Raw genomic sequence first — 27,831 nt, forward strand, 5'->3', positions numbered from 1 at the left:
TTAAATCTATAATTTTCTTTCTACAGCCTCATGTAATGGTTCTGCAAGTGCTGTTTCCCCTTTTACAGTAAACAGTATTAATCATAGCCTGTGAACAGATACACTAAATGCATGCTGCCTTCACATGGATTGACTGTTTTCCCGAAGCCTATTCCAGGTAACTCCAGCACCATCTACTGTTGGACATTTACATCTGCAGGGGTTGTTTGACTGTCAGATGAAGCTTATGGAAATAAGGCAGGACCTTCATGTGACCATCTACAGTTATTTACATGGCAATTTCAATAATGAAAAAAATATGGAAAAAGACACACAAACTCAGGATTTTATTTGGTGAAACAGAGTTAAGTCTTTAAAAAATACAGAGTTGCTACTTTTCTTTTTAAACAGGTCACTGCTGTTTGGCACCCCAGCAGGGATGAACAAACCACCGTGATAAAATACATGTGTCCACCTCCCATCCAACTTGTCATTTGTCTGCTTTTCCCCCTCCCCCCAACAGCAGTGTCAACCCAGTAGAACGTTAATAGGTTAATCTACAGCAGTTTTATTTACAAAATTACACACAAAAAAAGCCAAACACAGCTCTTCTTTTGAAGAGCATTTTGGAAAATAATTTAAAAAACAGAAAAATACAATTATTGCAGTATACTACAATCTTATTATATGATGCACAGGCACCATCTTGATGTACAGATTTCAGTGCAATTGATTCAGATGTACCCTCATCCCAGGGAACAAGAGCTTTGCTTCAGAGTATTCAGGAGATTTACACCCCTTCATCACATTTCCCCTGATTTAGAGAGGGCTTCTTGTATGACAGTGTCATACTTGTTTGGACACCATATCTGTTTTGTTTTTTCATATGGCTGTCACTGGTGGGTTTCTTCACATTACACACTGACCTATGTACAAGTTACTGCATTACAAATTACTTTTAAACCAAGAATCCAATAGAGAGTGAGTAGTCATTTGAAAACACAACAAGAGATCAGTAATTATGAAAGAGTCCATCTCTGAAAATTAGATTACACAGATTAAAATGTTCACCTCTAGAACAAAACCACTTCCTTGAATCGTAACATGATTCTGCTTACACCTTTAGCCATCATGTATCTCTTTGGCTGCCAAAATGAGCAAAAAAAACAACAAAAAACTCTAGTTTCTGAGGCTGTTACTATTCCCCAAATTGGAATATAAACCAATGGTCTAGAGGAATTGTCTACGGTTTTTAGAGGGGGAGAAAAAAATCTGTGGAAAAAAATGAGAAAATAAAAATCTCACATGTACCAGAAGAAAATGTTAGTGTCGATTTTGAACCCAGCAGTCTTAACCACTTTGTGGTGACGTGCTGCACTGTCAAGGCCAGTAAAGTTCTCATAAGATTCACATCTTACAGCCTGCATGATGTAACAAAGACTTTATTTAAAACCGTAAACCAAGAGAGTTCAGGTTAAGTCTTTCATTTAGTGGTTGGTTGTTGTAACACACTACTTCATTTTCATTTGTTTTCAAGAGCCGTGGTTAGGGGGGTGCTGGAGGTCCTGTCCTGAGAATATTGGGTGTAAGAGTGGGTGGAGCTGAAGCGCTGCTGCTGCTGCAGCCTGTGAGGGTCGGGGTGTGAAAAGTGTGGGGTAGAGGGCTGTGTGTGGAACATGGTGGAGAGCTAAGGGGGTGTGATGAAGTGCAGAAGCAGGGATAATATGTATTGGCTGACCAGAGAGGAAGGCTGTTGGGTGGGCAGGGATCAATCCTGCATGCCCCAGTGAGTGTCCCAGAGAATGACCAAGTGTGGGCCCCAAAGGAGACAGGGAGATGGGGGTAAGGTGATGCTGGGGAATGTGATGTACCTGGGCCAGCTGGGCATGTGCCGGATGTGGGTGGTGGGGATGAGCTGGGTGGATGCCCATTGCTGCAGCAGTGGCTGCATGGTGCTGAAGGATGGCGTGTTGCACTGTGGTGATGGATGTGCCAGAAGCTACGGACACAGTTGGCTGCTGAATGTGGATCTGCTGCAGGGCTGGTGGAGGGGGCGCTGGGGCCAAAGTGGCAGCTGCTGCGGCAGCGGCTGCTGCAGCAGCTGAGGGAAAAGTCTTGACCTGCTTGGCTAAAAGCTGCTGCTGAATATGCTGTTGTGCAGCCTGTTGCAGCTTGCTGTATTTCTCCATCTCCTCTGGTGTGAATGTAATTGGCTGACTTTCCAAAGGAGCCAGTCCATCCTCCTCTGCCTCCATGCCATCCTCCTCCAAGCTGGGCGGTGGGTAACCAGGGTAGGCATGCATGGCAGCCTGCTGCTGCTGCATTTCAGGCATCATGGACTCCATCATTGGGTTCTGGGAAAGGTCCTGTCCTGACTCTCCTTGGTACTGGGGCATCATCATGGAGGGCTCTTGTTCAAATACTGGCCGGGTTTCTTGGTGCCCCTGGTCTTCTGTTGCAGGCTGCTGTGTCTCTTCTTGAGTCACTGTGCTCTGTGGGGCTTCCTCAACCTTCTGAACTGGTGGAGCTGGAGGTGGTGGTGGAGGTGGGAACTCCCTTATAGGCTCTACTAATATAACCTCTCCTTCAGGTTCAGAGCTCTTCCCTGTCCCTGATTTCTCTCCCTCTTCAGGTCTGATTAAAGGAATTGCTGGCTTTTTCCCTGCCTGCAGCTTACCAATTAGTGGAAGCATGGCTTTGTTTCCAAGGGATGGGGGTAGTTTTGGGCCAAAATAGCCCTGCGGTGGGTCTTTAATCTTAATCCCAGATTTTGTTCCTGTGGTAGAATCTTCAGAGCTTTTCTTGGACTGAACCTTCTCCAACAGCTGTCGTGCAGTTAGAGTGTTTTTCTGTTCTCCTGCATCTCGAGAGCCCCCTGGTCTCAGACCCAGCGAGCTGGATGAATGAGTGTTGCGGTTAAGGCCTCGTGAAGAAGAAGACCGTGGAGACTGGGAGCGGTAGATGCGTGAGCGGTTGAAGTCTCTGCGATGGGTGTCACTATCCTCTCGACCCCTAGTGCTTCGCCTGTGAGGAGACCCTTTATTTGAACTGGAGGAGCGGCTAGCAGAGCTGTAGCTACGACTGTAGCTCCGCCTCCAGGATCTTGCACTAGTGCTGCGACTCCAGCTGCTGGAGCTTCTGGAGCTGCTCCGATGATGCCGTCTGTGCCTCTTCCTGCGGCTGTAGCTGCGTGAACGTGAGCGTGAGTCTTCTGAAGAGGAAGATGTGTACTGATGCCTCCTGGATCGTCTACGTCCTCGGCTACTCCTGCGGTCATACTCTGAGTCGGATGAACGTTTGGAGCGCCTTCGTCTGCGACCTTCTGTGCTGTAGTCGCTGTAGCTGTCTGAGTAGCTTCGGCTACGGTGGCTGTAGGCACTGCTGCCTGCTGAGGAGCGCTCAGAGCTGCTGGAATAAGAGCGACTACGGGAGGTTTGGCCACGATGACGCCGGCGACTGCTACCTCGTCGTTCCCCCCGTCTTGATGAACGGCTGCAGGATCGCCCTGATTCTTCACTATGGTGGCGGCGCTGTTCCCTCGGGCTTGACCTGTGATGACGTGAGCGCTGGGTATTAGAGCCCCCTTCTTCTTCACTTTCACTGCTGGGGGGTCTACCAGAACCAGGACTCTTTTGGGCTGAGGTGGAGCACGAGGCACTTTGAGATGCACTGGTGTCAGTCTTTTGTCTTTTGTTGCCACTGTGCTCCTCAGATGAGTTGGCCTTGTCAGTACTTTTTCCATTCCCTCCTTCTGCTCCGGATTTGCAAGGCACTTCCTTAGCACCACGTTTCCTCTTCCCCAATTCTGCTCCTGTGTTTCCTGTAGCTCCTTCCCCTCCAGTTGTCAGCTGAACAGAGGAGGCAGCAGCTTTATCTTCCGACTTTGGTTTAGGTTTTTCCTTTTCTTCACCTGTTGCCTCAGCTTGATCTTGAGCCTTGTTTTTGCTCTTCTTACGTTTGTGTTTTTTCTTTTTTTTGGGCTTTTCTTGTGTTACCTCAGTCTCACCTTCTGCATCTTCTCCCGCTCCTTTTTCTTTTCCTTTGCGTTTTGAATGCTTTGCAGACTTCTTATGCTTCTTCTTTTTCTTTTTTTTCTTTGCACTATTACTTCCACTTGTGGGCTTTTGTTCTTCACTTTCTGGCTGCCCAGACTCTCCTTTTGACACTAGCTTGTCTTTGTCAGCACTAGTTCCAGGTTTAGTAGCCATTTCTACTTCAGATGATGAAGCATTCACTTCTTGTCCCTTGTCATCAGTGTCTTCACCAGGCTTGGGGGACTTTGCCACTTTCCCACCACGCACTCCTTTGTTACGGGACAGTTTGAAGTCAAAGTAGAGGGGATTGCAGCTGTAAGACAGGGAAGGTTGAGCTTTTGTAAATTCAAGCAGCTCCGATGGCCACTGCAGGGTTGTAGTCTCATCTTTGCTCAGGACTGGAAAGAAGGGACCAGTGGGCATTTTCGGACCAGCGTTTGTATCCACAGTATCACGCGTCTCTGCTTTCTGGGTGGGTGAAGCTGGTACAGCAGGAGCTGCATCTTCTGCACATGAAGGGGTCTCCTCTTCTGCCTTTACGTTAGCTGATAGAGGAACTAGGTCTGGGTCAGCATCTACAGTAACATTGCCTTGTTCCTTTTCAGTCTTGCACTCTGTCACACCGCTCTCTGTCTGTTCTGGACTTTCTTCAGCCTTGTTCTCCTCTTGTGTCTCTTCCTCATCGTCTTCATCTTTGCTCTGACACTGTTCAGAGGCTTTCATGAACAGCAAAAACTGGAAGTGTGGCTTTACTCGACAGTGAGCTGGTGGTACATAGTGGTAGTACTGAGGCTCTTGTCCAACATATCCTTCATTGGTTTTCATCATCATTTTCAATTTGCTAAGCGTTGATGCTAAAGATCCTCCATCATCAGGCTGCTGCACCTCTTCTGTACCTGCTGCACCACCTCCTTCTCCTCCTTCACCTCCTCCAGGCAGTCCCTTAGGGCTGTCTGTGCCACAGCCTGATGTGTCATCTTGTCCTCCAGCCTTTTCTCCCTCTTGACTCTCCTCTGTCTCCATAGCTTCCTCACCATGATCAGCAAAAACAGCAGCTGCTGTCTCCAGTTTTACTGGTGCTTTCTTGGCAAAAGAGAATGATACACTGACTTTTGATGCGTTGCTGGAAGTTGGCGAGGATGAGGCATTCTTTCCCAGAGAGAAGCTAAAGGTTGGACCAGACTTTGGGGAGGCTTGACCAGTTTTATCTGACAATGATCCTTCCAGGGCAGTGTCTGCCAAAGACTGTGTCATGCTGTTCTCAGGTGTCATGCTGTTGCCGTCTTCTCCTTTCTCTCCATCAACAGCGACTGTAGTTGTTTTGAACATAGGTCCACTTCCAGGAGTTCTGAAAGAAAACATTACACCAATGTGATGCTGGACAAATTTTTACTATCGAGGTCTTTGACTTTAATTTTTATCATGCTTACTGGAAAAGATGAAAATATACAAAAATATATTTTAACTTACAGTAAGTGAAATGTTCAAATACATTTTGTTGAATTTGTCTAGCTTGGACTAACATATTGAACCAGTGACATTTATAAAAATAAGTAATTTCACCATGTCCCATTAAAAATAAATAAATAAATATATATATATATATATATATATATATATATATATATATATATATATATATATATATATATATATATATATATATATATATACATACACACACACACACACATACACACAACCCATCCAGCAGATGGCACTCCAGGAATAAATACTTACCGGTCTTGCTGTTTTCTCTGCTCAGCAAGCTCATGCAATCGCCGCAGCATCTTTTCTTGCTTTTTTCCATCTTTCCGGGAACGTGATGACACATTACGAGCAAACTCTCTCTGCTTCAGCTCTTTAAGCCTCTGCAAGACAGAGAGAAACCGGGCACATCATTTCATCGTGTCTTTAATTAAAAACAGATCTACATCAACACCGCAATGCTTGCTAAACAGCAGTACCTGCTTGTGAGCGTGGTCATAAGAGTTAATGTGGTTGTCAAACTCCTGGTGTTTGGTGTACTGTTTGTCACACAGCTCACAGTAGAAATTGGCTCTCAGGTCTTCCAGAGCTTTTGCGATGGCTTTTTCTTTTTCCATCTGGTCCTGTTTTTAGTGGGAAATTTAAAAATACAGTATCAAAAAAATACAAGTGATAACAATTATTATCACTGTGACAAAGAGATAAACAACCTCACCTTGTATTTTTGTCGCAGTTCTTCTGTATCTTCCTTTTCCACTTCGAGGACTCTCCTCTTCTCTGTGGCATCCTCAGCATAATCCAGCTAGGACAAACAATAAAGTCACATTATAAACCAACAAATTGTCAAAGCCAGTCCAAGTTCATCTTATATACCAAAAATGAGTTTAATATGGTGCATAGAAGAGCTGATGTGCCTTGCACGCATCGAGTCCCTACAGTGACTATAGAAGACAGCACATGGAAACTCCAAGAAGAACAGTTGGTCAGTTTGTGTCGCTTGTATGCTGTTACACACGTTTATCATGCTGACTGACTGTTGCTGTAGAAACATCTATGCGACCAAGGTAGGTAAATGTTATTTCAAGACAAATATCAAAGACTAAAGGCAGGAGCTGAAATAACTGACAGTGATGCTCGCTGAAAATTTAAGCATAGTTTTATTTAGCTGGGCAGTGTTGGTGTCACATTCTTCTTTGTGGTTTTTACATGTTTTGTTTTCATTAAATAGAATCATTCATCATTCATGTCTGAAGGTATTTGAAGTGGTTAAGACTGTCCATGGCAGTCAAGATCTTTAATATGTTGAACACAGAACACCTCTGCATGAACTGCGTGTTGTGAACAGGACCAGTTATACTTAAGTAGTCCTGTAGGAAGTCACTGTGCCATAGCCTTGAGACTTCTCTTAAGGGACCTAGCAAAGGAACGTATCCCATACTATGAGATAGATAGATATACAAAAATTGGTGCTAATTATTCACTCACAAAGTGTTTCTTAATACTTAACAGTATGGTTTTTATGCTATGTAAATGTCTTTAGAGCTCCTGATGATTCGTCCAGAGGCTATCTGGTCGACTCATCAGGAGCAACCCTGAAACATGGGATTTTTAAAACCATGCGACCTTGTATAACACAGCATTTTAGCTCAACTGCTCATTTTCAAAGTCATTTCTATTTCACAGTCAAAGCACTCACCCCAGTGTCAAAACAAGTTCATAATATTTATCTAAACACCTTAAACTACTACTTGGGCACTTAAGGTGCAAAAAGAAAAAAGAAAAAAAAAAAAGGAGAAAGGAACACCCCCAAACCTTGCTTTTATTACAGGTTCAACTACTACAACTTAAATAAATGTGTACCAATCGATAAAAATGAGCATCATACCTCCATCTCCATTCGTCCCATCCCCATGACATCATACTTAAGGATGATGGGCACAGGGTCAGTGCGTCCTAAGGGTAGAAAGAGAGAGAGGGGACCAGGTGAGCTTTTTTAATGCTTGGATGAAGAACCAACTCGGAGACAGCCTGCTTTTAGAGCATAGGGTGCTGGGGTTAGAGAATTTTGCCTTCAAGTGCAAAGAGACCAGAAAGCTACAGTGAACCAAACACCAGCCATTCTCACAGCTTACTGCAGCCACCAGCTACAAACCAATTTAGCCTTCCTGTTACATTTGACCGGGCTGCTGGTTTGCATTATGAATGAGTCAAATTAGCTGCACTGGATTCCTGATGGAGTAAATGAAGACAAGGGGATCAGGGTTGCTCAGTAAAATGTCTTGATATAAAAGTACACTACAAAGCATACTGATCTTTAAGCCGGTATGTTTTCATTTGTGCCTCTCTGGCACCCCTCCTCCATCCTTTCATTCCTGCAGTCCTGTTAAACCAGAATGCCAAGTTTATCAAGGACGCTGCAGCTCGAGGGACTGTGTGTGTGTGTGTGTGTGTGTGTGTGTGTGTGTGTGTGTGTGTGTGTGTGTGTGTGTGTGTGTGTGTGTGTGTGTGTGTTTGAGAGACAGTGTGTGTGTGAGGGGAGCTGCAGCTGCTGCTACTGCTCACAAAACACCACTGCGACATCCTCCTTGAGAGTAACAAAGGCTCCCAATATTATCTAAAGGCTATTGCATCACTTCTTGCTGAACTGTCTGTCTGACCATTTACTGTCCTGAGGTCCAAACCTGTTCCCTTGTCAGAGGCCCCCCATTCCTCATTATGACTGAAGCTGAAAGATTTTTCTTCCGTTTACTTAACCTATGTTATGTAAGCTGTGAAAAGAGCTAGATCAGAAGGAAATTAACTTGTAGAAAAATAAACAAACCAAAGACAACCAAAAAAACAAAAACAGAATGAAACATTAAAGATATAAAATATATGTAAATCAAAACTACATTGGAGATTGACACTGAATTGCTTGATCCACTCATAATCAGCCAAACAAAGCAGAGAGAAAGAGTCAAATTAAAAAAAAAAAAAAGAAAAAAAAAAGGACACAAGCACTGAACTACAGCAGAGTGACGTCACAGGCCAGGTATCGCCATGGTGACAGTGCAAGGGATGGGGGATACTTACCTGGTAAAACATGGGCATGAGTAGGAGGAGAAGGAGGGGGGGACAGACAGACAGACAGGGGAATCTCAAAACAAAAGGCATAAAGAGAATTTGGACTAGTCTGCTGCTCCTGATGCCAGCCAGATGTAATAATTAATCACACTGATAGTGATTATCAATTCAGTTTGGTTTCAGTTTTTTTCCCCTCCCACAAATCCAATAATCCAATGTAGGTTTTTCCACAAATTAAATTTCTATGTATACCATTGGGCATATGGAAAAACTACTAATATTTAATTACAGTGGCGCTAAATAAGATGTAAACTTACTACCAGTTGGTGCCATATATAAAGAAGAGAAAATAGAATTCTCCTATTCGTAAATACAGATGATTTTCAATCAAGAGAACGAAACATAAGTAATGGAGTAAATAATATGTTCAAAACCTTTTGGTTTTGATTAAAATTTCAAAATTATCACAACCGCAGTGGCTTTCTTACACATTCTTACTTTCCTAGACAGGAAAGTAAGAAAAAATGTACTGCAAATCTCCGTTTCTTTTAGCCATCATAGCCCAATGACATAGTCATTTTAAAAACAAATGCATGGGCATAGTAGCACCCTGTATAACGGCCTGCCTGCACTCTCAGTCCCACGGCAGTGTCTGTCACCTAGGCAGGCTTTTTTTTTTTTCTTAAACAGAATACCTAACAGTGATTGGGTGATTTTTGTGGCCATATTCAAACTAAGGAAGTGAAAGAAAACGGCTGATTTTGAGATCACAAGACTACTGATAGCCTGGACATGTAAGTTCATGCCCTTTGTCAAGCAGCAGCAGAAGTGAAACCAAAAACAGGGTTTAGTCTGTTAGCCAGCCACTGCAGTGGTCTCTCTGACAAGTCACAAGTCAGGCCTAGAATTATAGATTAATGAACAATTACAGTCATCCCAAACTATCACCAATCTTTAAACACAGTGACAATACTTCCACATTACCCATTCCAGTGAAAAAGAAAGGGAACAGACAAAAACAATGTGCATCTAAATCACAGGGTGTGAATCACAAGGTTTTTTGGAGAAAAAAAAAACTGAAAACAAACAAAATGACAATGTTCTAAGAGTAATACATATGCATGGTAATATACAAGCAGCAGAATGAAGACTAATACAGAGAGAATTAAAGCCTATGTAGCATTGGTGCTCTGATGAAAGGAAAAACAAACCAAAAAAAAAATTGGAGAAATAAAAACAAACAGAAAACAATTCAATTGGGGGATAAAATAACATTTACCACTAAGTTTACCATCAGCACAACATGGGCAGGATCAAATCGCTGTAAAAAAGAAACACCAATTGGTTAAGCAGGAAGATTGAGGCACATAGAGAAGGGAGGGTGGGGTTGGGAGTGTGGTTATGGGATTTAGGGGGGTTCATTACCAGAGGGGCTACTGTGTGTCAACCGCCCCACCCCCCCTCATCCCTTCATTCAGGGCTAGGTGCTTACAGGGATTTCCTCTCACCACTCTCTCCCAACCACTTATCCCAGTCCCCAGGCCCCTAGCCTGATGTCATCTTGTTTCTCAAACAAAATATATCCCAAAAAACAAATTACCACCCCTTACATCTTTTCCACTATGGGAACTTGCGACCTGTAACTGAACACAAGCTCAAAATGGGGCAGCTGGAGTTGCGGAAGCAAAATCTGAGCTCCCCTCAGGAGATTGTGCTAAATGAACCAACACTATAACATAAAGCAAACAACATGGTTTTAAACTTTATCATGAAGAATGCTACCATTTCACTAATACATGCATGTATGCATTCTCATATGTCATTAAGTTCCTGTAGTGGAAAAGCAGGTTGGTTTTACATCTAGTAAAAACCCTGGAAATCCCTCACATTTTAGGTTGGGAAATAAAAATAAAAAAAAGTGAAATCTCATCAAATAAGAACTGTTAAAGGAGCTATTCTGCGTAAAAAGACTAGAAACTGCCACGTCTGATAGTATTTTGGGTCTAGAGGGAGGCTTACCGCCTAAGAAAAGTAATGAATCGAAAATATACTTTTGCCTTTTTAAAGATGTGGTCAAATATCTAGATTGAGACAATAGGTGCCTCTAGGGATGACCACCATTTTCCCCCTCTGAGCTTTTTGCCTTGCAGATGCTTGTCAGCCCAGTTAGCAAATCTCCCTGAGATTCCTTCATTTCCTCGCTAGCCTACCGCCAGCAAGCTCATTTTGGGATGTGCTTAACCATGGAAAAAGTGAACACAAACTACACATAAAATGTACCTGAGGGAAGAGCCAGCAAGGCTTTGAGCAGTGCTTAGAGTAGTTTCTTTATTGCTATGGAACAGCAACGTTACTCAAGTACAATTAAAGATGTTAATTGTGCATCCAATCGTTTTGTCATATAGTTCTATATCATGTGAACGTAGTAGTTTAGTGTGCTACCTCCAACACTGCTTAAAGCCCCAGGTGAATGACAGTTGGAGGCAGGCAGAAGTGCACCTCTGGGACAAACATGCTATGCTGAAGGGGCAAAGAAACGGGGGGAGGATGGGAGCCTGTGACCATGGGGACAGAGACAATTGGGGTGTAAGAGGTGGAGAGGTTTTCCCTGCAAGTTGACTCTATGGCCCGGTCAGTAGCAGACACACACGCATCTCAGTTCCACATAATGACCACACACATACACATGAGTTTCACAGGTTTGGAGGTAGAAACAGGCAAACAAGCAGAGGGGAGAAAACTTGTCTACTCTGCAAGCCATTCACAGTCTGAGCCATGGTTACAGCCAATCAGATTACCCAACAGCAGCCACGGAAACTCTAAGAAGGGGGGGAAAAATCTAACATACATGGAGATGATGATTCTAAGGATTTTGAATGAATCATGGCTTCCTAAATCTACCTTGATTTAAAATGGATCGTCCTTTGTTCAAATTGAAGCACATTACTCATAAGCAGATTGAAATAAAGGTTTAGTGATTATAAAGCAAAGAGGAGGAAGCTGACAGAGGCCATTAGCCTATGATAAACTGTAAAAGGGGTGTTACACTGAGGTCAACTGCAGAGTGGGAAAAGAAAACACACCCACACACACACCCACCCACACACACGCGCGCACACACACACACACACACACACACACACACACACACACACACACACACACACACACACACAGACATACAGAGGATCCAACAAACCTTACCTAAAAAAAGGGCAAAAGGGACAAAAGAAGAATAAGAACAGAGTCAATACAGTGAAAAACTTAAAAAAGGGGACACAATGCTTTAATGTCAAATTTCATCAACCGTCTCTTCAGGCAAAGAGGACAGGAAAGAAGAGGAAGATTATAGTGATTATCCAGCAGACTTCAATGAGATGCAATGGTTCACCTATGTGATATGCCTACTCCTAAGTATATTAGCAAAATTCAACAGGAGATAGCGTGCTCCAACACTGGGCCATTAATTCCAGCACAACAACTGGACACAATTTGCCGCAGTCTCATCTGCCCACAAAGCAGGATGCTTACATAATCTCATGACTGGTGCCAGCGGCAAAAACAAGAGCACAGTCAGCCTCTGCAACTTGTTCTCTCCTCCACACAAAGCACACATCCTTATCACATCAAATAGTCTGCTATTCACTGGTTCATGGCCAGATGGAAATAAACAATGATGGTTACTGAACGCTAAGCTCTGAAATTTCTGCTGTTGTTACCCTCCATAAACTTGTCAGCCTGCCCAGAAAGAAATGAAGCAGCCTCTTGGCCTACTCTGGTCCTTGGCCATGGTCAGCCTGAGAATACCTATGAGAGACAACACCAGGAGCCAAGGCCATATATGTACATGTGAGAGCTGCTAGGGTGGCAGCAACAATAAAACTCAACAACCAGAGCTCATGAGAGCTCAGTGTCTCTGGAGGACAAGTGATTACTAGAAGCAACATTTTAACATGGAAAGAACAGACCATGCATGCTGTAATTCTGCATGAGCAAAAAAGGTAAAGACTATAGTGATTACCTTACTTTAATACCTTTCTACACTCAAATAAAACCAACAAAAAATACATAACAGCTCTATGTTAACAGTAGAAAGAGGATTCATCATGTTCGTCTTCCTCTACTGGTCAGCCAAATGTCAACACTTAGCATTATTCTGGTAAATTAAGGACACTGTTTAGTTAGGCAGTCTGTGTTCCAATTTTGTCAAGCACACAGTCCAAGACATTTTCAAGACCCCCTTTTCTCACTCTTTTACTTGGCAATACAGTGTACTGAAAAATCCTATTCCCAGAACCATATAAACAAGGAAATCTGGATTAGATGAAAACAATTAAGCAGCACTATCCTGGACACATGTTTATAGATCTGTATATATAAGACAAGTAAATTTAAGCAACCCAGATACAAGCTCTGCCTAAGCCCCAACACATTTAAGACAACCATGTAATTTGGGCGTGTGCTTTTCACTGTTTTGCAGTATTAGTGGTGTTTCTCAATAAAATGCCAATATTGAAAACAGATGTTACTGCTAGGTTTACAGGAAGGGCAATGCACTTGAGAAAGCATTACAACTGAGCAAGACTAAGTGAGCGAGGGAGATGGATAAGTCAGACATGACTAAAATGTTATGGATCCAGTGGATAGAAAGGGACATAGAGGAGGAGGCAGATAAGATTAATACCAGAAGCTATGTAGAAAAACAAGCTCCACTCTTAACAGACTGCAAGGACTCGCTTGCGCTGAAGGCATTGACATCACTCATATAGAATGCTATACATCACTCTTTTTGGGCAGAATTCAGGGAAGGGTGAGGCTACGAGCAGAAACAGAAAGGGGAGGAAAAGGAGAAAATGAAGATGCTGATGAGAACAGGAAAGCCAGTGAAGAGACAGGAAATGGCTTGGTGGAGACATGCCAAGGCTCTGCACCACTGCCACTGAGCCAATGAGCCTATGAGCACAGCAGGTCTGAGCTAATGAGGTGCCAACGTTTGCCAAGGTCTAACCCGCACGCTCAGCTATGTGCAGCCTTCTAAGTTCATGCAATTCAATATAAACAAGGCCATTAGATTACTATGAATGGCCAAGAGAAAGTAAACCTCTCTTAATGCAGCTTTTTAGTCTAAAGCCTTTTACATCTTAGAGAATTTGTTCTAGTGCAGAGGTCACTGAGCATTTCAGAGTCACTCTCAAAATACAAAGCAATCCTTAAACTAATAGAGTAATACAATGTAATATGTTCTTGGGAATGCAGTTAGAGTAATAGAAAAGCAGATTTTTAGATTAAATGCTGGACTCATCAATTGTATAAAGTCATAGGTATACAGGGTAAACAGGGTAAACGCTGAGTTTAATGATACAAGAAGTGTTCAACTAATGGGACTGTCCAACACAGTGTCTGATCAAATGTCTACAACTAGTGGACCTATGGTCCCTATTACTAACTTCTGTTTGCGGTCTCAGACCTGTAGGGTGTGTGATGACCAGCACACACACAGCAACCACACAATGGACAGCATAAAAACTTCTTTTTGATTACAAAAATATGGCAATGCAGTGCATTCCTGTAGGGTTGTGGAGGTGTAGGCATGTTTATTAGGAACTTAGGACATAATGGCTGTAAAACCATCTTTCTTTTTTCCATTTCTCTGAATCATCACTCTGTTCAATACTAGCTTGCTGATTAACATATTTATAAACTGCCAACTTATGAGGTTCACTTCACAGTAACAAAACTGGTTTTTACCAGCTATGTGACCGAGAGATGAGCCTGGTCAAAGTGCTGGTTAAAATGCTACAAGTCGGTAACTAAGTGAATCAGAAATAATCAGTGCTACAAGTCTCACTCCAACGTTCAGGGACTTGTGGGGTAAAATAACTCCCCCAGAGGGTCTCTGGGCCACTGTAGTTAAAATCAAGAGGTCCTTCAAAAGTCTTTAGTCCCTGGGAAAGGTTCTTGCAATGGGGAAAAAAAAACAGCTAATGTGTTCTCATTTATTTGCACCCCTATTCAACTAAAATAAATAAATACTCATGTTTTAACAGAAATCCAATTTAGCTAAAAATGAGATAAGATAAACACTTTATTTATCCCATATTTAGAAACTTCTGATATGATCAGCACATGCTTTCAAGTTCAGGGCATGATCTGAAATAGATAAAACAAATATGTCCCCTGGAGGCAACAAAGAAACCACCATATCAGCAAACTGTATGTTCAAAAGCACTGAAAATGAATGTGAACAAAGGGCAGATTCAACTTTGCTGTCAACTAAAGCATTATGTGAAGATGACTAGCTCCATTCTAGTTCCCAAGCCCCAAAGTCCCTTCCCTAAGTCTTAATCAAGGTCAAGAATATTTTCTTCCCTCTTTCAGTTTAAAGTAACAGCAGTATGAGAGCAAAAAAACAACTACAATGTTTCCTTGAATAACAATCAATTTCACGCTATCAGATACAAAGGAAGAAGGCAGAGAAAAGATAAAGAGAAAAGAAAATCTAGCACAAAAAATAAAATAAAATAATACAAAAGGGGGAATGTGAGAGGAAAGAAAATGATACATAGTGTTCCAATACCATCAGTATACATTGAACTTAAGTGTAAAGAAGAGTGTGCCCTTACCCTGCATGGTTTTGCCAAGGCCTTGGCCCAACTTCCAGCCATGTTTCTGAAGCAGCCGGTGCCCGATGTTATCCTAGCAGAGAGAGAAGAGAAGAAAAAAACCAAAAATATTCCAATAATAAGAGGAGCTTTACCCGTAGGCACGGGTGAAAAATAAAATAAAAACAAAATTAAAATTAAAAAAAAAAACACTAACAAAGAAAAAATAAATAAATAACACTCAGATCACGCTACCATCATCAGCACAACCACCACCACCAACACCATCGTCATTATCGTCATCACCTACAGCGTGTAATAATCAGTGTCTTCCAGCACAAAGAGTGGTAAGGGAGGCTGGGTGTGGGGGAATAAAAAGTGGGAGACTGAGAGGAAGGGTTGAATTCAACTATGAACAATACATGAGGCTATATGTAATCTGTAAACTACAAGATATCCTCCTGAAGTAGGAGTGCATTTTAAAAACCTTTATTAGGCAAAGAAACTGGGCGTGATTATTTCTATATTTTTCCATTGATAAAGGTAACACATGAAGTCACATCCACTAACTGAGAAGTTAAGAGGAGGAGGAGTAGGAAGGAGGAAGGAGAGGGCGATATATGTATCACACGCATACATATATGAACCACTACAGAGCAAGATCTCAGTACACAAAGAAAAGTAACACAGAACAGGTATGGAAATCTAGCATAAACAAAACAAAGACCAGAAACTCCAAGCTTGCTGTGATTCTGTAACCATGACAAGGAGAGCACCATGAAACATATGCAGCTGTCACAAAAAATTATAGCAACAAGAAGAGACAGAAGTGGAACTAGTGGGCCTTGGATTACCATTACAAGGCCCAGGGTGGATAGAATATGCATGTGTGAGGGGATATGCGGGTGTGCAGGTGAAGAGAGGAACACATTGTGTGCATGTAGCCCCACCAGATATACGAAAAATAGCTGTTGTGCTTGTTTTTGGACATCCTTAGCGGCTCTGGTCTGTTATCAATCATCACATCCCACCAATTTCAACACTTATAATTTGATATTTTCATAGATACCATTAGTATTCAGAAATGAGAAAACATACCTTCAGACTACTTGAGGCCTCTGAATGTGCGTGCAAGGCTTTTCTTTTAATACTAATGATTTCTATGACAAATGCATCACAAGATCAAGCAACTGATAATGAACCAAAGAGGCAAGAGGAGTGCAAAAACATACACAACAGGAACTCTCAGCACACTGTGGGGTCAAATGTGCATGTCGGAGACCGTTATATCACTAGTATGGGTCAGCAAGAAAACAAAAACATTAAGTGAAATGCAAGACCGTCCCACCACTACACACTACAGTACATCCTCAAGCACAAATAAACAGGTAACGATGAGATTTCTTAATAAGCAGTGTTTTGCTGTTGTGATTATAACTATTCCAAGCTTGTCTAACATTCACCAGAGTGCTGCATTCTACCAAAAAACATACAAACCAAACAAAAAGGATATTTATAATCACAAAGAGATTGACATCAACTTTCACAAACAGAAAGTGAAGGGGTTTAAACAGAAAAAAAACTGCATGCAGCTTTTTGTTAAAGAGTTTTAACAAAAAGGATCGTCGGTGTTAGTAGCGCACTGTGAATGGTACACATACAGAGGAGTGGGGCGGGCTGAGGGGTGTGGGCGGGTTAACAAAACTCCAACTGTGTTAGTCTCAGGTGGTTCAGGCACAGAGAGGAAAGTGATGGCTCAACGGGGCTCAATTAGTTCTCTTTAGTAAAAACAGGAGGTTGGGAGCAGAACAGAGCAGGCTGAGCCATGATGAGGGTGAGTTTCTAGGGTGGTGAAAGTGAACTGGGCTTGTATGAGTTAGTGCATGTGAAGGGGAGTGGTACTCACACACGCAGTGTGCATACTGCATCTCCGCCCACGAGACTTTAATTGAGATACATCTGGCTGTAGCCCTTTTTTAAAGTGGTTTTTCAAAGCAAACTGTTGCCTTCCTTTGCCCTATTTTACAAGTGACATACTGGTACAATATGACATACTCAGGACACTTAAAAATACTTTGCATTTTGGTGACAAGAATAACATATCCAAATCATCTGGCTGATGTTTGCAGCAAATGCTCAAGAAAGACTCGAATTCTTCACGTCCTGTTTCTGTTACAGTTTGATGGGTTGTTTTTTTGTTCTGTTTTTTTTTTTTACTCCTTTTTACTGTGCGATTGTCAGATCCTTTCTGCTGTAGAATGAGATAAGAGAGAAATATGTGCTGGGACTAACATGGCAGGAAGGCAACTGGAGACAGACTGCCCGAATCAACTCCTAAATCAGGACACTGAAGGCTAAATTAAACAGTCTTGCAAATCACTGTTTATTACTTGTTGCTGCCTAGCAGTTGGGCAAGGACTTATACGAATTAGAGGCTTTATGGCCACTAAGGATAATTTCTTCATGCCTAATAGACAAAATGTGCTCTGAATTTATTGTTAGGGGAAAACACTGCAGAATTTGCTGCAGTGAAAGCCACTCCTGTTCTTGACACAGGACCTGCTTCTGTCCTTAACTGCAATATTGGAGTGTGACAAGACTCTACACAGAAAAGCATTTATTGATGAGGGGAATTAGCTGACCTATGAAGAAGGAATTGAGAAAAAAAAATCCACCCTGAACTAACTGCTGAGAAAGGCACTCCCTCATCCCCTGCGCAATTGATGTTAGCTGATTTATTTTTCCAGCACAAAACGTGGTTGTTTGGACAAAAAGACTCAGACTCAAGTCCCATAAATGTATATGCTCCCTTTCACAAATCAGTTTTTTGAGTTTAAATCAAGTAATTATACTAGGAAAAACACCCCCCCCCCCCCCAAAAAAAAATAAAATAAATAAAACAACTAAACAAACAAACAAAAAACCCTAGCAAGGGCATGTTGGATGAGGCAACAGTTCCAACTGCTGACAGTGAGAAAACGATGCGTTCAAAATGTGTTCAGCAAAAGTTACAGGGCGGAGATGAGGAGCAGACTGGGTGTTGAACAGACGAGTGCACCAAAAGAATAGACAGACAGACAGATGAAAGCAACGACGGCGAGTCCAACAGCAGTGCAAGTGGAGTGAAGGCATTTCCATACGAACCTGGCTTTAAAATACTGGGCTGTCAAAAAAACAGTCACACGTGACACAACGTAAGAAACCGGCCAAACGCTTTCAACTGCAATTCTGCTAGCTTCTCTAGTTCTTAAAAATACAAATCTCTCTCTGCTTTAAAACAAACATAATACTGTATACAAACAGAAAAGGTAGGCATTTCAATAAATCCACCAACTGACTGTTAATACAAGAGAAAGAAAAAAAATAGAAAATGTTATCCAAACAAAGACCTCTACAAGAGGAGGTGTTCAAGAGTGTGCAATGTGCTTTCAATGGCACAGTGCATGGCAACAGATATGTAAAAAGGAAAGTGATATGCAGGGGACCCCATTTAGAGACCTCAGAGTATTTACTTTTAGTGAGAGCCTATGCAGCCATTTTAATGAGACAGTATGTGTGTGTCCCTGTCAGGGTGTGAGAAATTGCTTTAGCTCAGATTAATAAAGACGTGCCAACACTGGACAGGCATACTCATAAATGTATGGACCAAAACTAACAAAAACCACGTATTTTCAGTGGTGGTAGACAAGATTGCTTTCTGCAGCTCCTCGTTCATTTTAGCAATTGCCTCGAAAGTGAAGCTCTGTAGTTGTCAGTTACTCTACGTATGACTAAATGAAAACAACCATCTAAGTGCATGAAAAGGCAAATAAATAAAATAATAAGCCTATTTGTATGTGTAGATGTGGCAGATTTTAAAGATTTCACTTACTAATTTAGGGAGAAAGGGGGGGGGGTCAACTTTATTTAATTTATTTAAAATAAAATAACTAAAAACACGTACTTACCTCATAATTCTGAAGTCACAACTCAAGGTGAGGGAATTTAGCAGTGTAGTTAAGAAATAAACACCTCCAAACAGATAAGTGTTCCTGTTCTTTTTGTGTGTGAGAGTGTGTTGATGTCCAATAGCTACTTAATACTTTTATGTGACAGACGTCAAACAAGGACAAACAGCTGTGTCAGATACTGTCTGGCTGTAATGCAAGACCCTACATACTTCAGTAACAGCTGATACACTGTCACCCAAATGTTCCTATTAGAACCTTGGTAACTTTGAGACAATCATAATGTCTACAAGAAGCCTAGAAATACATAATAAAGAAATAAATCTCCCTGTGGCCTGAATACTCATGTTTCTTGGATTGCACATCTGTGTGGTTTCTGTGGCTCTGAGGCTGCCCACTGCATATCGCTCTGGTACTGGGTCGGGTCAGGGAAGGAAGGAGGATGGTAGGATTGAGGGACTAGGAGGGTCAAGAGACGTGGGGGAAATGAGTCTGGGAGAAAAGGTTGTAGTTGTGATTAAGACAGAGTGTTGAGCGGAAATAGTACTGAATGCTATCAAGTTAACACATGCAATGCAAAAAACAGTGTTAGAGAAAATAGCAAAGACCAAATGGGAAAGATAGGAAGAGAAAAAAAGATCCCAATAAAGTACCACAGACCTCTAGCTGCCTATAGATCACACACAATAAGTGGCTGGAGAGGGGCTCCGAGAAGCTGGGCCAAAGCATTCACCAACAGCTCCGAGATGTAACACTGGTGATCAACTGCCACAAATTCTACTGCCTTAGAAGTTTTCACTAAGGAAGCTGGGATAGAAGTGTCAACATAAAAACTTAGCTTAAAATTTAATGCAGACTTTCAGATCTACTTGTATTTATGTGTCGTTTACATCCAAGTATGAAATTCTGTTTTTAAAACATGCTTTTGGGGATTTGGTCAGCATAATATAGTTACGTTTTTTGCTTTAAAAACTGTACTACACCTTTTAAAAAAAGTAAAAATTAAGAACAGACTCATAATATCTTCTGAATCACCAAATATCATCTGACATTTTCTTGCATTGCAGTACTGTGCAAAAGTCTTGAGTCACCCCTCGGTTATTTATATTTTGCTAGCGAATGGGAATTAGGTGAAGTGACTTATTGAAACATCTGCAAAAAAAACAAAAAAAACCCAGTTTGTACAATTCTAATGAGTATGAAAGTCAAAATTTGGAATGAACACCTTTATTCATCAGCACATCCTGAACCTTCTTAAGCTTTCTTATCATTTATTTAAGCAGTCCTCAGGAATAGTACTCCAGGCTAATTAGAGGTCAGTTAAAAACTCTTCTTTGGATGGCGGCTGCTTTTTGAACAGAACAGAAGTTTTGTTCAAAAACAGAAGTTCAGCCAAGATGATCTCACAGTGCTTCAATAATGTTGAGGGCCTTGGTCTAAGGAAACCAATCCATGATTGTTAATGTTCCAAAGTGTGCATTTCTATAAAAAGGCATGCCTTTACTGCACTGCACCGTTGTCAGGCTGAAAAAATGAAGCTGTTGCCCGTATTTTTTGTGATCATAATTCCTTCAATTTTGAAAAGATCTTAAACGACACTGGTTGAAAGGCAGCCCCAAACCATGACAGAGCCTCCAACAGGTCTTACAAATGGTTGTACCCCTCTCCTGAACTCTTCCGTTTTTTTGTTAAAGGCCTGCCATTTTGTCCTCCAGTTCTTGAAACTCAAATATTTTTTTAAAAACATACCACAGCGAGATTTGCTGGGTTTATGGCTAATAGCTCTTTGAGAATTAAATTGCAAAAGCTTCCAAAAATACTATTTTAAGCCTGGCAAACTCTGTAATTGTTGACATTTTTTATAGATTCAACTATACAAATGGGAACAAATGATGTTTCTATTACATGCGGCTAGTGACAAAGTGCCTAAGGATATTATTTAAATGTGGTTCTTTGCTACATTTTCAGTTATGAGTAGAGTAGAAACAACACAGGTTCAAATCTTGAAAAGGTGCCTTTTTTATGCTTCAGTGACTCACAGATCAGTGTTAAGTGGCTTTAAAAAAAAAAAAAAGAAGAAGAAAAGAAACAAAAAACAAAGAAACAATAGCCTCTGAAAATGGCCTCTCGTTTTAAGAGCTAGTCTTAAAATACATGAAAAAGTATTTAATGTCCAAAGAAAAACCTTTAAAGACCTTCAGAAAGACTGGAGAGCTATTGCACAAGGCCACTTAAAAAAATTACAAGAAGGTCTGGCTATTTGAAAGGAAAATATGAATAAATGGTGGGTGCCTAAATACTTTTGCACAGCACTGTCGGTAAAAATCACCTTGCTTTTGAGCATGCACCATCCAAAACAATTATGTTCAATAACACTAACGGTACTGGCAATTAAGTGACAGTTGACAACACCTCTGCTGACGTGTGAGGAGCTGTGTGATGCTGCAGCATGGCCCTCAGCACCCCTCCACAAATAATAGCGCAGGAGCAAAAGAGCCACTTAAGCCGGGTGAGCAGGCCACCTCTCTCCCCCTCACTGTTTTCTTCCTCTCTCACCCACACAGTACGATCATTTTTGTATCTGTGAGGAACTGCTTCATACATAAAATTCTAAATAGATAGAATCTTTTAATGTTCTTGGTTAACAGAGTACTACCTACTACCCTTTCTTAAAAATTCGACAAGGCTTGGTCAAATCAAGGGCTCGGTAAAATCCTTTTATAGCATACAGCTATGTTTAATCCAAGCTAATATTGAGGTTAGAAATTATTTTACAGTACTTAGAATTCACCTGAGTTCATCATTTTTCATCCATCATTATACTCATTTACTATTGTATACGCTGTGATTAAAGAATTTGTTTCTGTTTTTATAATAATTTAATTGTATTTCAGAGTTATTTAACTCTATGTGGTTACTGATTCTATCTGACATGCTTCATAAAGTGACCTAAAACTGAAAGTAAGCAGAGTTTGAGCCTGCTCACCACACTGCTTGAGCGACAGAACGGGGGTATGGAGAAAGTAAGAAAGACAGAAAGAAGACAGCTGCCTGCGCTATTATCGAAGTGCCTTTTCAGCGAAAAATGCAGTCCCAGTTGCACAAGCACCATGCCAGCACAGAATGACAGAGGGTACTGTACACCGAATCACTGTGTAGTAGGGAGGGAGCGAGAGAGAAACTGAGGTAGAGAGAGAATAGATGTAAAGTTTAACAGTAGTGAAACAGAGATAGCCAAAGAGAGAGAGAAAGAGATAGTCAGAGAAGCGTTACAAGGACCCTAAAGATAGGAGTAAGAAAGCAGAGCGTGCAAATACAAACCGGGTCATTGCTGCTTAGCTAATAGGGGCCAATTCGCTGCAGGAGAGAAATGTCGAACACCCCAAGTTGTGTACAATAAGATAACTGTCCTATAGACACAAACACTAACACACAAATTCTAAAGCTACATAGACACACACTCACTCAAACACAAATGTATCCACTCACACCATCTAATGTGCACTCGCTTGTTTGCTAAATGGGGTGGAATAAGCACTGCATAGTTTTCATAAACATAAATTTGACAAACTGCAAAACAATCAGATATACAACTGTAAACTAACTAATGTGGTCATTTTAAAAACATATCAGCACTGCAAAATGCATTCTATTGGTCTTCCTTTTTTTAAGACTTTATTTAGGACTACATAAATTAAATTAAAAAAATACAAATTAAAAAAAAAGCCTTGAAATCTCAAAGTGACTCATAAAAATATAAGTGACCAGCTTTGTTTAGCATATAAACTCATGCTACACCTATGTGTAACGTGTATGCAGTTTTCATATTAAAATATGTATGAATTTTTCTGTAAGTACTCAAAAACCAGCCCCTAATGACAGTGCTTCATCCACTCCATGGTTTCACAGCAATTTCTTCTCCTAGCGTTTAGATGACTAACAATGACTAATGGGAAACTGATACAAAAATCTAACGATTATCTTTAAGCTCTACATAAAACAGGAACATCTAGCCTATACATACTTATTTTGAACTGTCACACAAGAAATGGAGTAGGCATAGGACATGGGAAGTGGGGGGGGGGGACTTAAAGGATATTAATGCACATGAGACAAGTGATTCTACAAGTTAGGTGGCAATGTGTTCAAGAAAACACTGGATGCAGCTACACGGACAGTATGAATGGAGTAAAAAGGTGTTGTTCTTATTGCTCCCTGGACCAATCATATCCACTCTCACAGCTGGTCCAATGGTGCAGGATGATGGATGCAGCCTTACCGATTCGATGGGCTTGTCCAGGGATGCCTGCTCCAGCTCCAACTGACCCTCTTCATACTGGTCAAAGTGATTCCCACCCTGATGGACACATTTAAAAGTGTAAAGTAGAAATATATCAGAAAGCAGTTCTAGTAGAAAACTGGTCAATTAATAAAGAAATAATTGGCAACTACTTTGACAAAAGAAGCAGTTTAATATTTTTATTTGAAAATGACTTAACATCATTTGGTCTTCTGACTAATAATTTGACAAAACACGCTTTTTAAACACAGGCGAAGATCTGTAATTTTTCACAATTTTCTCACATTTCAGAGATCAAATGATTCATCTGAATTGAGAAAATAGCTGTTACTTAGACACACAGTGAAAATAACCATTAGTTGCTGCAGCACTGATAGCAATTCACAGGAAGAAATTTGTAGGAAGAACTCAGGAATAAACATAAAATCTGCATTTCAAGACAACACATTGCTTGATTCTTATGTCTGCACTTTCAAAACAATGAGACAGCAATATGAAGGGAGGAGTGTCCTGTGCCTGGTACACCTTTACGCTGCCCTTTACACTGAGCAACAGACCAGCACACAAATAACTAAAAGATATGATAACCTTGACTAAAAACTAAAGTGACAGCTGAGTTCCATTTCTTTATTTCACGTTAAATTTCTTCCAGCAGTTACAGTGACTTAATGCTTCCTCAGGATATCTGACTGAATATGAAGCATAGCTTTAGAAACACAAACTGAATCTTGGGTCAGGCTGAGAGTGAGTAATGGGCTTACCACCCCAACTGAAGGAGTGAGCTTACAGAGCAGTTTCTACTCAGAGACATATGGCTTCCTTTCTCTGGCAGCAGAGGAGAGACAAAGGTCATATTTATGAGTTTGCTTTATTCTACCCTCAGAATTATGAAAGACTACAAAGATATTGGACGGTGTATTACTTACTATTTACTTTTAGCATCTACAAACAGGTTAGTGTGGACAGGTAAATCAAAAGCAACTATTAAAAAAAAATAGAAAAGAAAAAGAAGCAAAGTTTTGTAAGCAGTAGAATATTTAGTTTCCCTTTATATTCCTAAGTCTTCTTGCACTGGATGATAACTGATAATACTCTACAGCATACAGCACTTTGGTCATTTTGTGAAACTCTGAAAAGAAATGTCTGTTTAAAAACAAAAGAAACCAATGCTTATGTGGCTGGGCAATGGAACTGCAGCACTTTTTTTTCAGGAAGCCTGGTTTTGCAGAGATAAGCAACTATTTAATTCAGCGTACTATAATGAGGTGATGAGATGCCATACTTGCTGTCATTAATTCAGACGAAACAGGACCCTGCATCAGCATGAGCGAAGCCGGGGATTATGAGAAGAAGAGCTGCTTGGGAAGCGCAAAGGGCTTATTTGTGAACAAATCGATGGCTCCCTGCAGTTCCCCCCTCATCTCCTCTTCTACTGACTTTCTGTCCAAACCACTTAATGTGCTATCAACACTGCCTCTATCCACCACAATGACTTCTAATTTTCACTGCTGTTTGCTTCCTCATCACTCTGACTCTTAATACATGAACCCCACAGTGCTGCATAGAAATTACTCTGACCATGTTCTCCAATCTGCATTACGAGAGTAAACTGCCACTTGTGCTATTGCAGTTAAATAGATGTCCCATACCACATTGCATTAGGAAATGAGAGTTACTCTATGCAGGAGCTCATGAATTGTGTTATATTATTCTGCAAGTCAAGACTAGTCATGTTCTACAGGTCCAACAGCACTGCTAAGTCATTAAAGAGGACAGGGTTGTTGGGCTAGTTGTGCTATAGATATTAGGTAGACCATCTGTGGGTGTTTCCTGAATAGTGTTGCTTGGCAGCAAGCTTTTATCCATGGAGTCAGAGAGAAACTTTCTGAATACTGAGCATATGAATGCCTTCGCAGCAGTTCTCACATACAGAGCTCTACTGTGCTGTGCTGGAGCTGCCCTCAACAGACTCATTCAGACCACACAGCAATTCATCTCTCACTGACAAACCAGCAAAAAAACAAGTTCCACAGTGGGTGCAGAGGGGGGAAAAACAAAACAGTTTCTTATATGCAAGCTTATAATTAGAACTTAATTGCATGTCTGGTAGTTTGTCACAACACTGCTCAAAGAAACAGCTGATTTCCAACTGTAATTATGTTTGATAATATTACCAAAATACACCCAACTTTAACCAAAAAGCTTAATACCAGCCCAAAAGATCACATGCTTTAATGTCATTTTTAAAATGTATCTTAATAACGGAACAGAAAAACCTAAGAAATAGGAGCAGAAATCATAGACACAAGCATTCATCCGTGGATTAGCATTCAATTAAAAGCTTTAAACTCATAAACTAACCCAGCCTGAACACTGCTATCGACACAGAAAGTCTCCTGCTTTTTTACAAAAAGTATAAAATAAAGGGGACATAGACATGACAAAAAGAACTGAACTATGTCCATGTATGTACAATGTGGCAATGCAAGTTTTTCAAGTAGATAGGGTGATGCTTCCTAGAATCAGTGTTTTGAAATCCCCAGGCTACATGTGTTGGTGATGGACTTGTTTTATTTATTAAAACTCCTTCCACATTAGTGTACTGTAATTAAGAACAGAAAAGCATTAACATGTGCATCAGAATGATATCTGAGATTCAAATCGCCACACTGCCATGTATCCACTCTTCTGAAGTATCTTTGAACCAGATAACACATTTCAAACAGATGTTAAAACAGTTACTTCATTCTCACTTGTAGTAACGGCTTATAGACCGCCCAACAACAACAACGGCAAAAGTGGGAAGTCCACAAGAATTAAAAAAAAAAAGGTTTAGATGTTTGAAAGAATTGAGTTACACAGTGGACAATGACCCTCTAGCGAAGTGTTTATAATTAAACAATACCAACAGTCAAGATGCAAGTTTATTTTGTAGTCTAGTAAGCATAACAGTATTTGGTTTCTACTGGGTGCGGTCTTAGATCCAAGATAGGCTTGTGGGGGACAAACAGCTCAGAGGTTGTGAAATTAATCTATTCAGCTACAGAACCAAGCCAAATATACAACCTGAATAACGTCATGTCACAAACATAAGATTTTTAACTGGCATCGGAGATGTATTTATTAAGACAACGCAAAATATTTACAAAGACTCCCAGTTACTGTGTCAATATTTAGCCAGACGTTCAAATGCGGGTGGAAACAAAACAAAAGTGTCATCAGTGTGAAACCAATGCTAAAAGACAGTTCATTTACACAGTTACATTAGCAGATAATCAGTATATGAATGACCAAGGACACGGTACTTAAAATGTGTCGCTAAACATGCTCCTAACTTACACTCTGTGTTTTCAAGTCGATACCGGAGGCAATTTCTGAATAATATCCGACAGCTATCTGTTGCTAGATTCATCTTGACCTGATGATGACCAACTGTGGTGGAATTTCAGCTGTCAAAATAATACAGCCATTTATGGCTATTAATGCTACAACAGCTCAATGTGCGTACAAGCTAGCTATGTTAGCTCACTATCCATCCTTAGCATATGTCGAAAAATAATCAGAATGCCCAAGGTCACTAATGAGCTAATTGGGACTCCAGTATATGTTTTGCTGTTGCGTGGTTAAATGTTTGTAGTTTCAGAAAGAAACGGTTAATAATGAAGACGATAATCCAAGACATGGGTCAAATATAGCACTCAAGCGAACACTGAGCCGTAAGGCAAGTTAATATCAAAAGAGCCGCAGTGCACTAGCGTTAGCATAGCTAGCTTGCAGTGCTAGCAACGGGGATCTAGAGCGAAATGCACGATGGTGTACACGATACGTCAAAACTGTCCTTAACCTTCAAATAGATATTAACTTACTGAAACACCTCGACACTTCAAAAAAATATGGAGGTGGACCAAATATTTAACATGCATTACCTGGAAATCACGCTCTTCGTTGAACCTAGAAAATCTGTCGGCCATTTTCTGAACGCAGCAGCAGTTGTGTACTCGCTCAGTCTGTGTCCAACAGAAGCGCGCTGTGGTGGGGAGGACGTTCTGCGGTGAATTTACACTTCACTGCCAATATCCACCAACAACTTCCAGCGTTGTACATGGAAAGCTAGACCGTATCAACATGACTACGTCTACACAATGTGTATTTTACTTGTGTGAATGTTAAAGTGTTAGGCAACCGGAGAGCAGAGTGACCTAGTGTCCCACTTTTTGCGAGACAACACAAACGTTTTTATCTCAAATACTGAGACAGTGACCGACATTTTGATTGGGTCTAATTTTAAACTTACGCCTCAAAGAGGACAAATGGACAGGACATTAGCTAAAATTATTAGTTTTTGTTCTCACTTTAATTTGTTAGGTTCTACAGTGGGTTTGCTCATTTCAGTTTTGCTAAAGTGTTTCTTTTTTGTT

At 40.9% G+C, this 27,831-nt stretch overlaps 1 protein-coding gene across 9 annotated transcripts; it reads right to left on the reverse strand.

The window, feature by feature from the left end:
- Positions 1-311: 311 nt before the first annotated feature.
- Positions 312-27,473, reverse strand: gpatch8 (G patch domain containing 8). Of its 9 annotated transcripts, XM_084925470.1 has the most exons (10): positions 23,393-23,470; positions 22,435-22,470; positions 18,311-18,329; positions 15,188-15,260; positions 9,844-9,885; positions 7,387-7,454; positions 6,217-6,303; positions 5,981-6,124; positions 5,754-5,884; positions 312-5,361 (listed from the first exon to the last, which is right to left on the reverse strand). In XM_084925470.1, the coding sequence occupies exons 6-10, from the start codon at positions 7,411-7,413 to the stop codon at positions 1,512-1,514; spliced, it is 4,239 nt and encodes a 1,412-aa protein (XP_084781596.1). In that variant the 5' UTR covers positions 7,414-7,454; positions 9,844-9,885; positions 15,188-15,260; positions 18,311-18,329; positions 22,435-22,470; positions 23,393-23,470; the 3' UTR covers positions 312-1,511. The 9 variants fall into 9 exon arrangements, with proteins under 9 accessions (XP_084781596.1, XP_084781595.1, XP_084781592.1 ...); XM_084925469.1 differs by adding an exon at positions 27,340-27,371 and having other exon boundaries at positions 18,311-23,470; XM_084925466.1 differs by lacking the exon at positions 9,844-9,885.
- Between the last annotated feature and the right edge of the window lie 358 nt (positions 27,474-27,831).

This window comes from Perissodus microlepis, chromosome 4 (genome assembly GCF_051167445.1).
Source record: "Perissodus microlepis isolate ML-2025 ecotype Zambia chromosome 4, ASM5116744v1, whole genome shotgun sequence".
NCBI lineage: Eukaryota > Metazoa > Chordata > Actinopteri > Cichliformes > Cichlidae > Perissodus > Perissodus microlepis.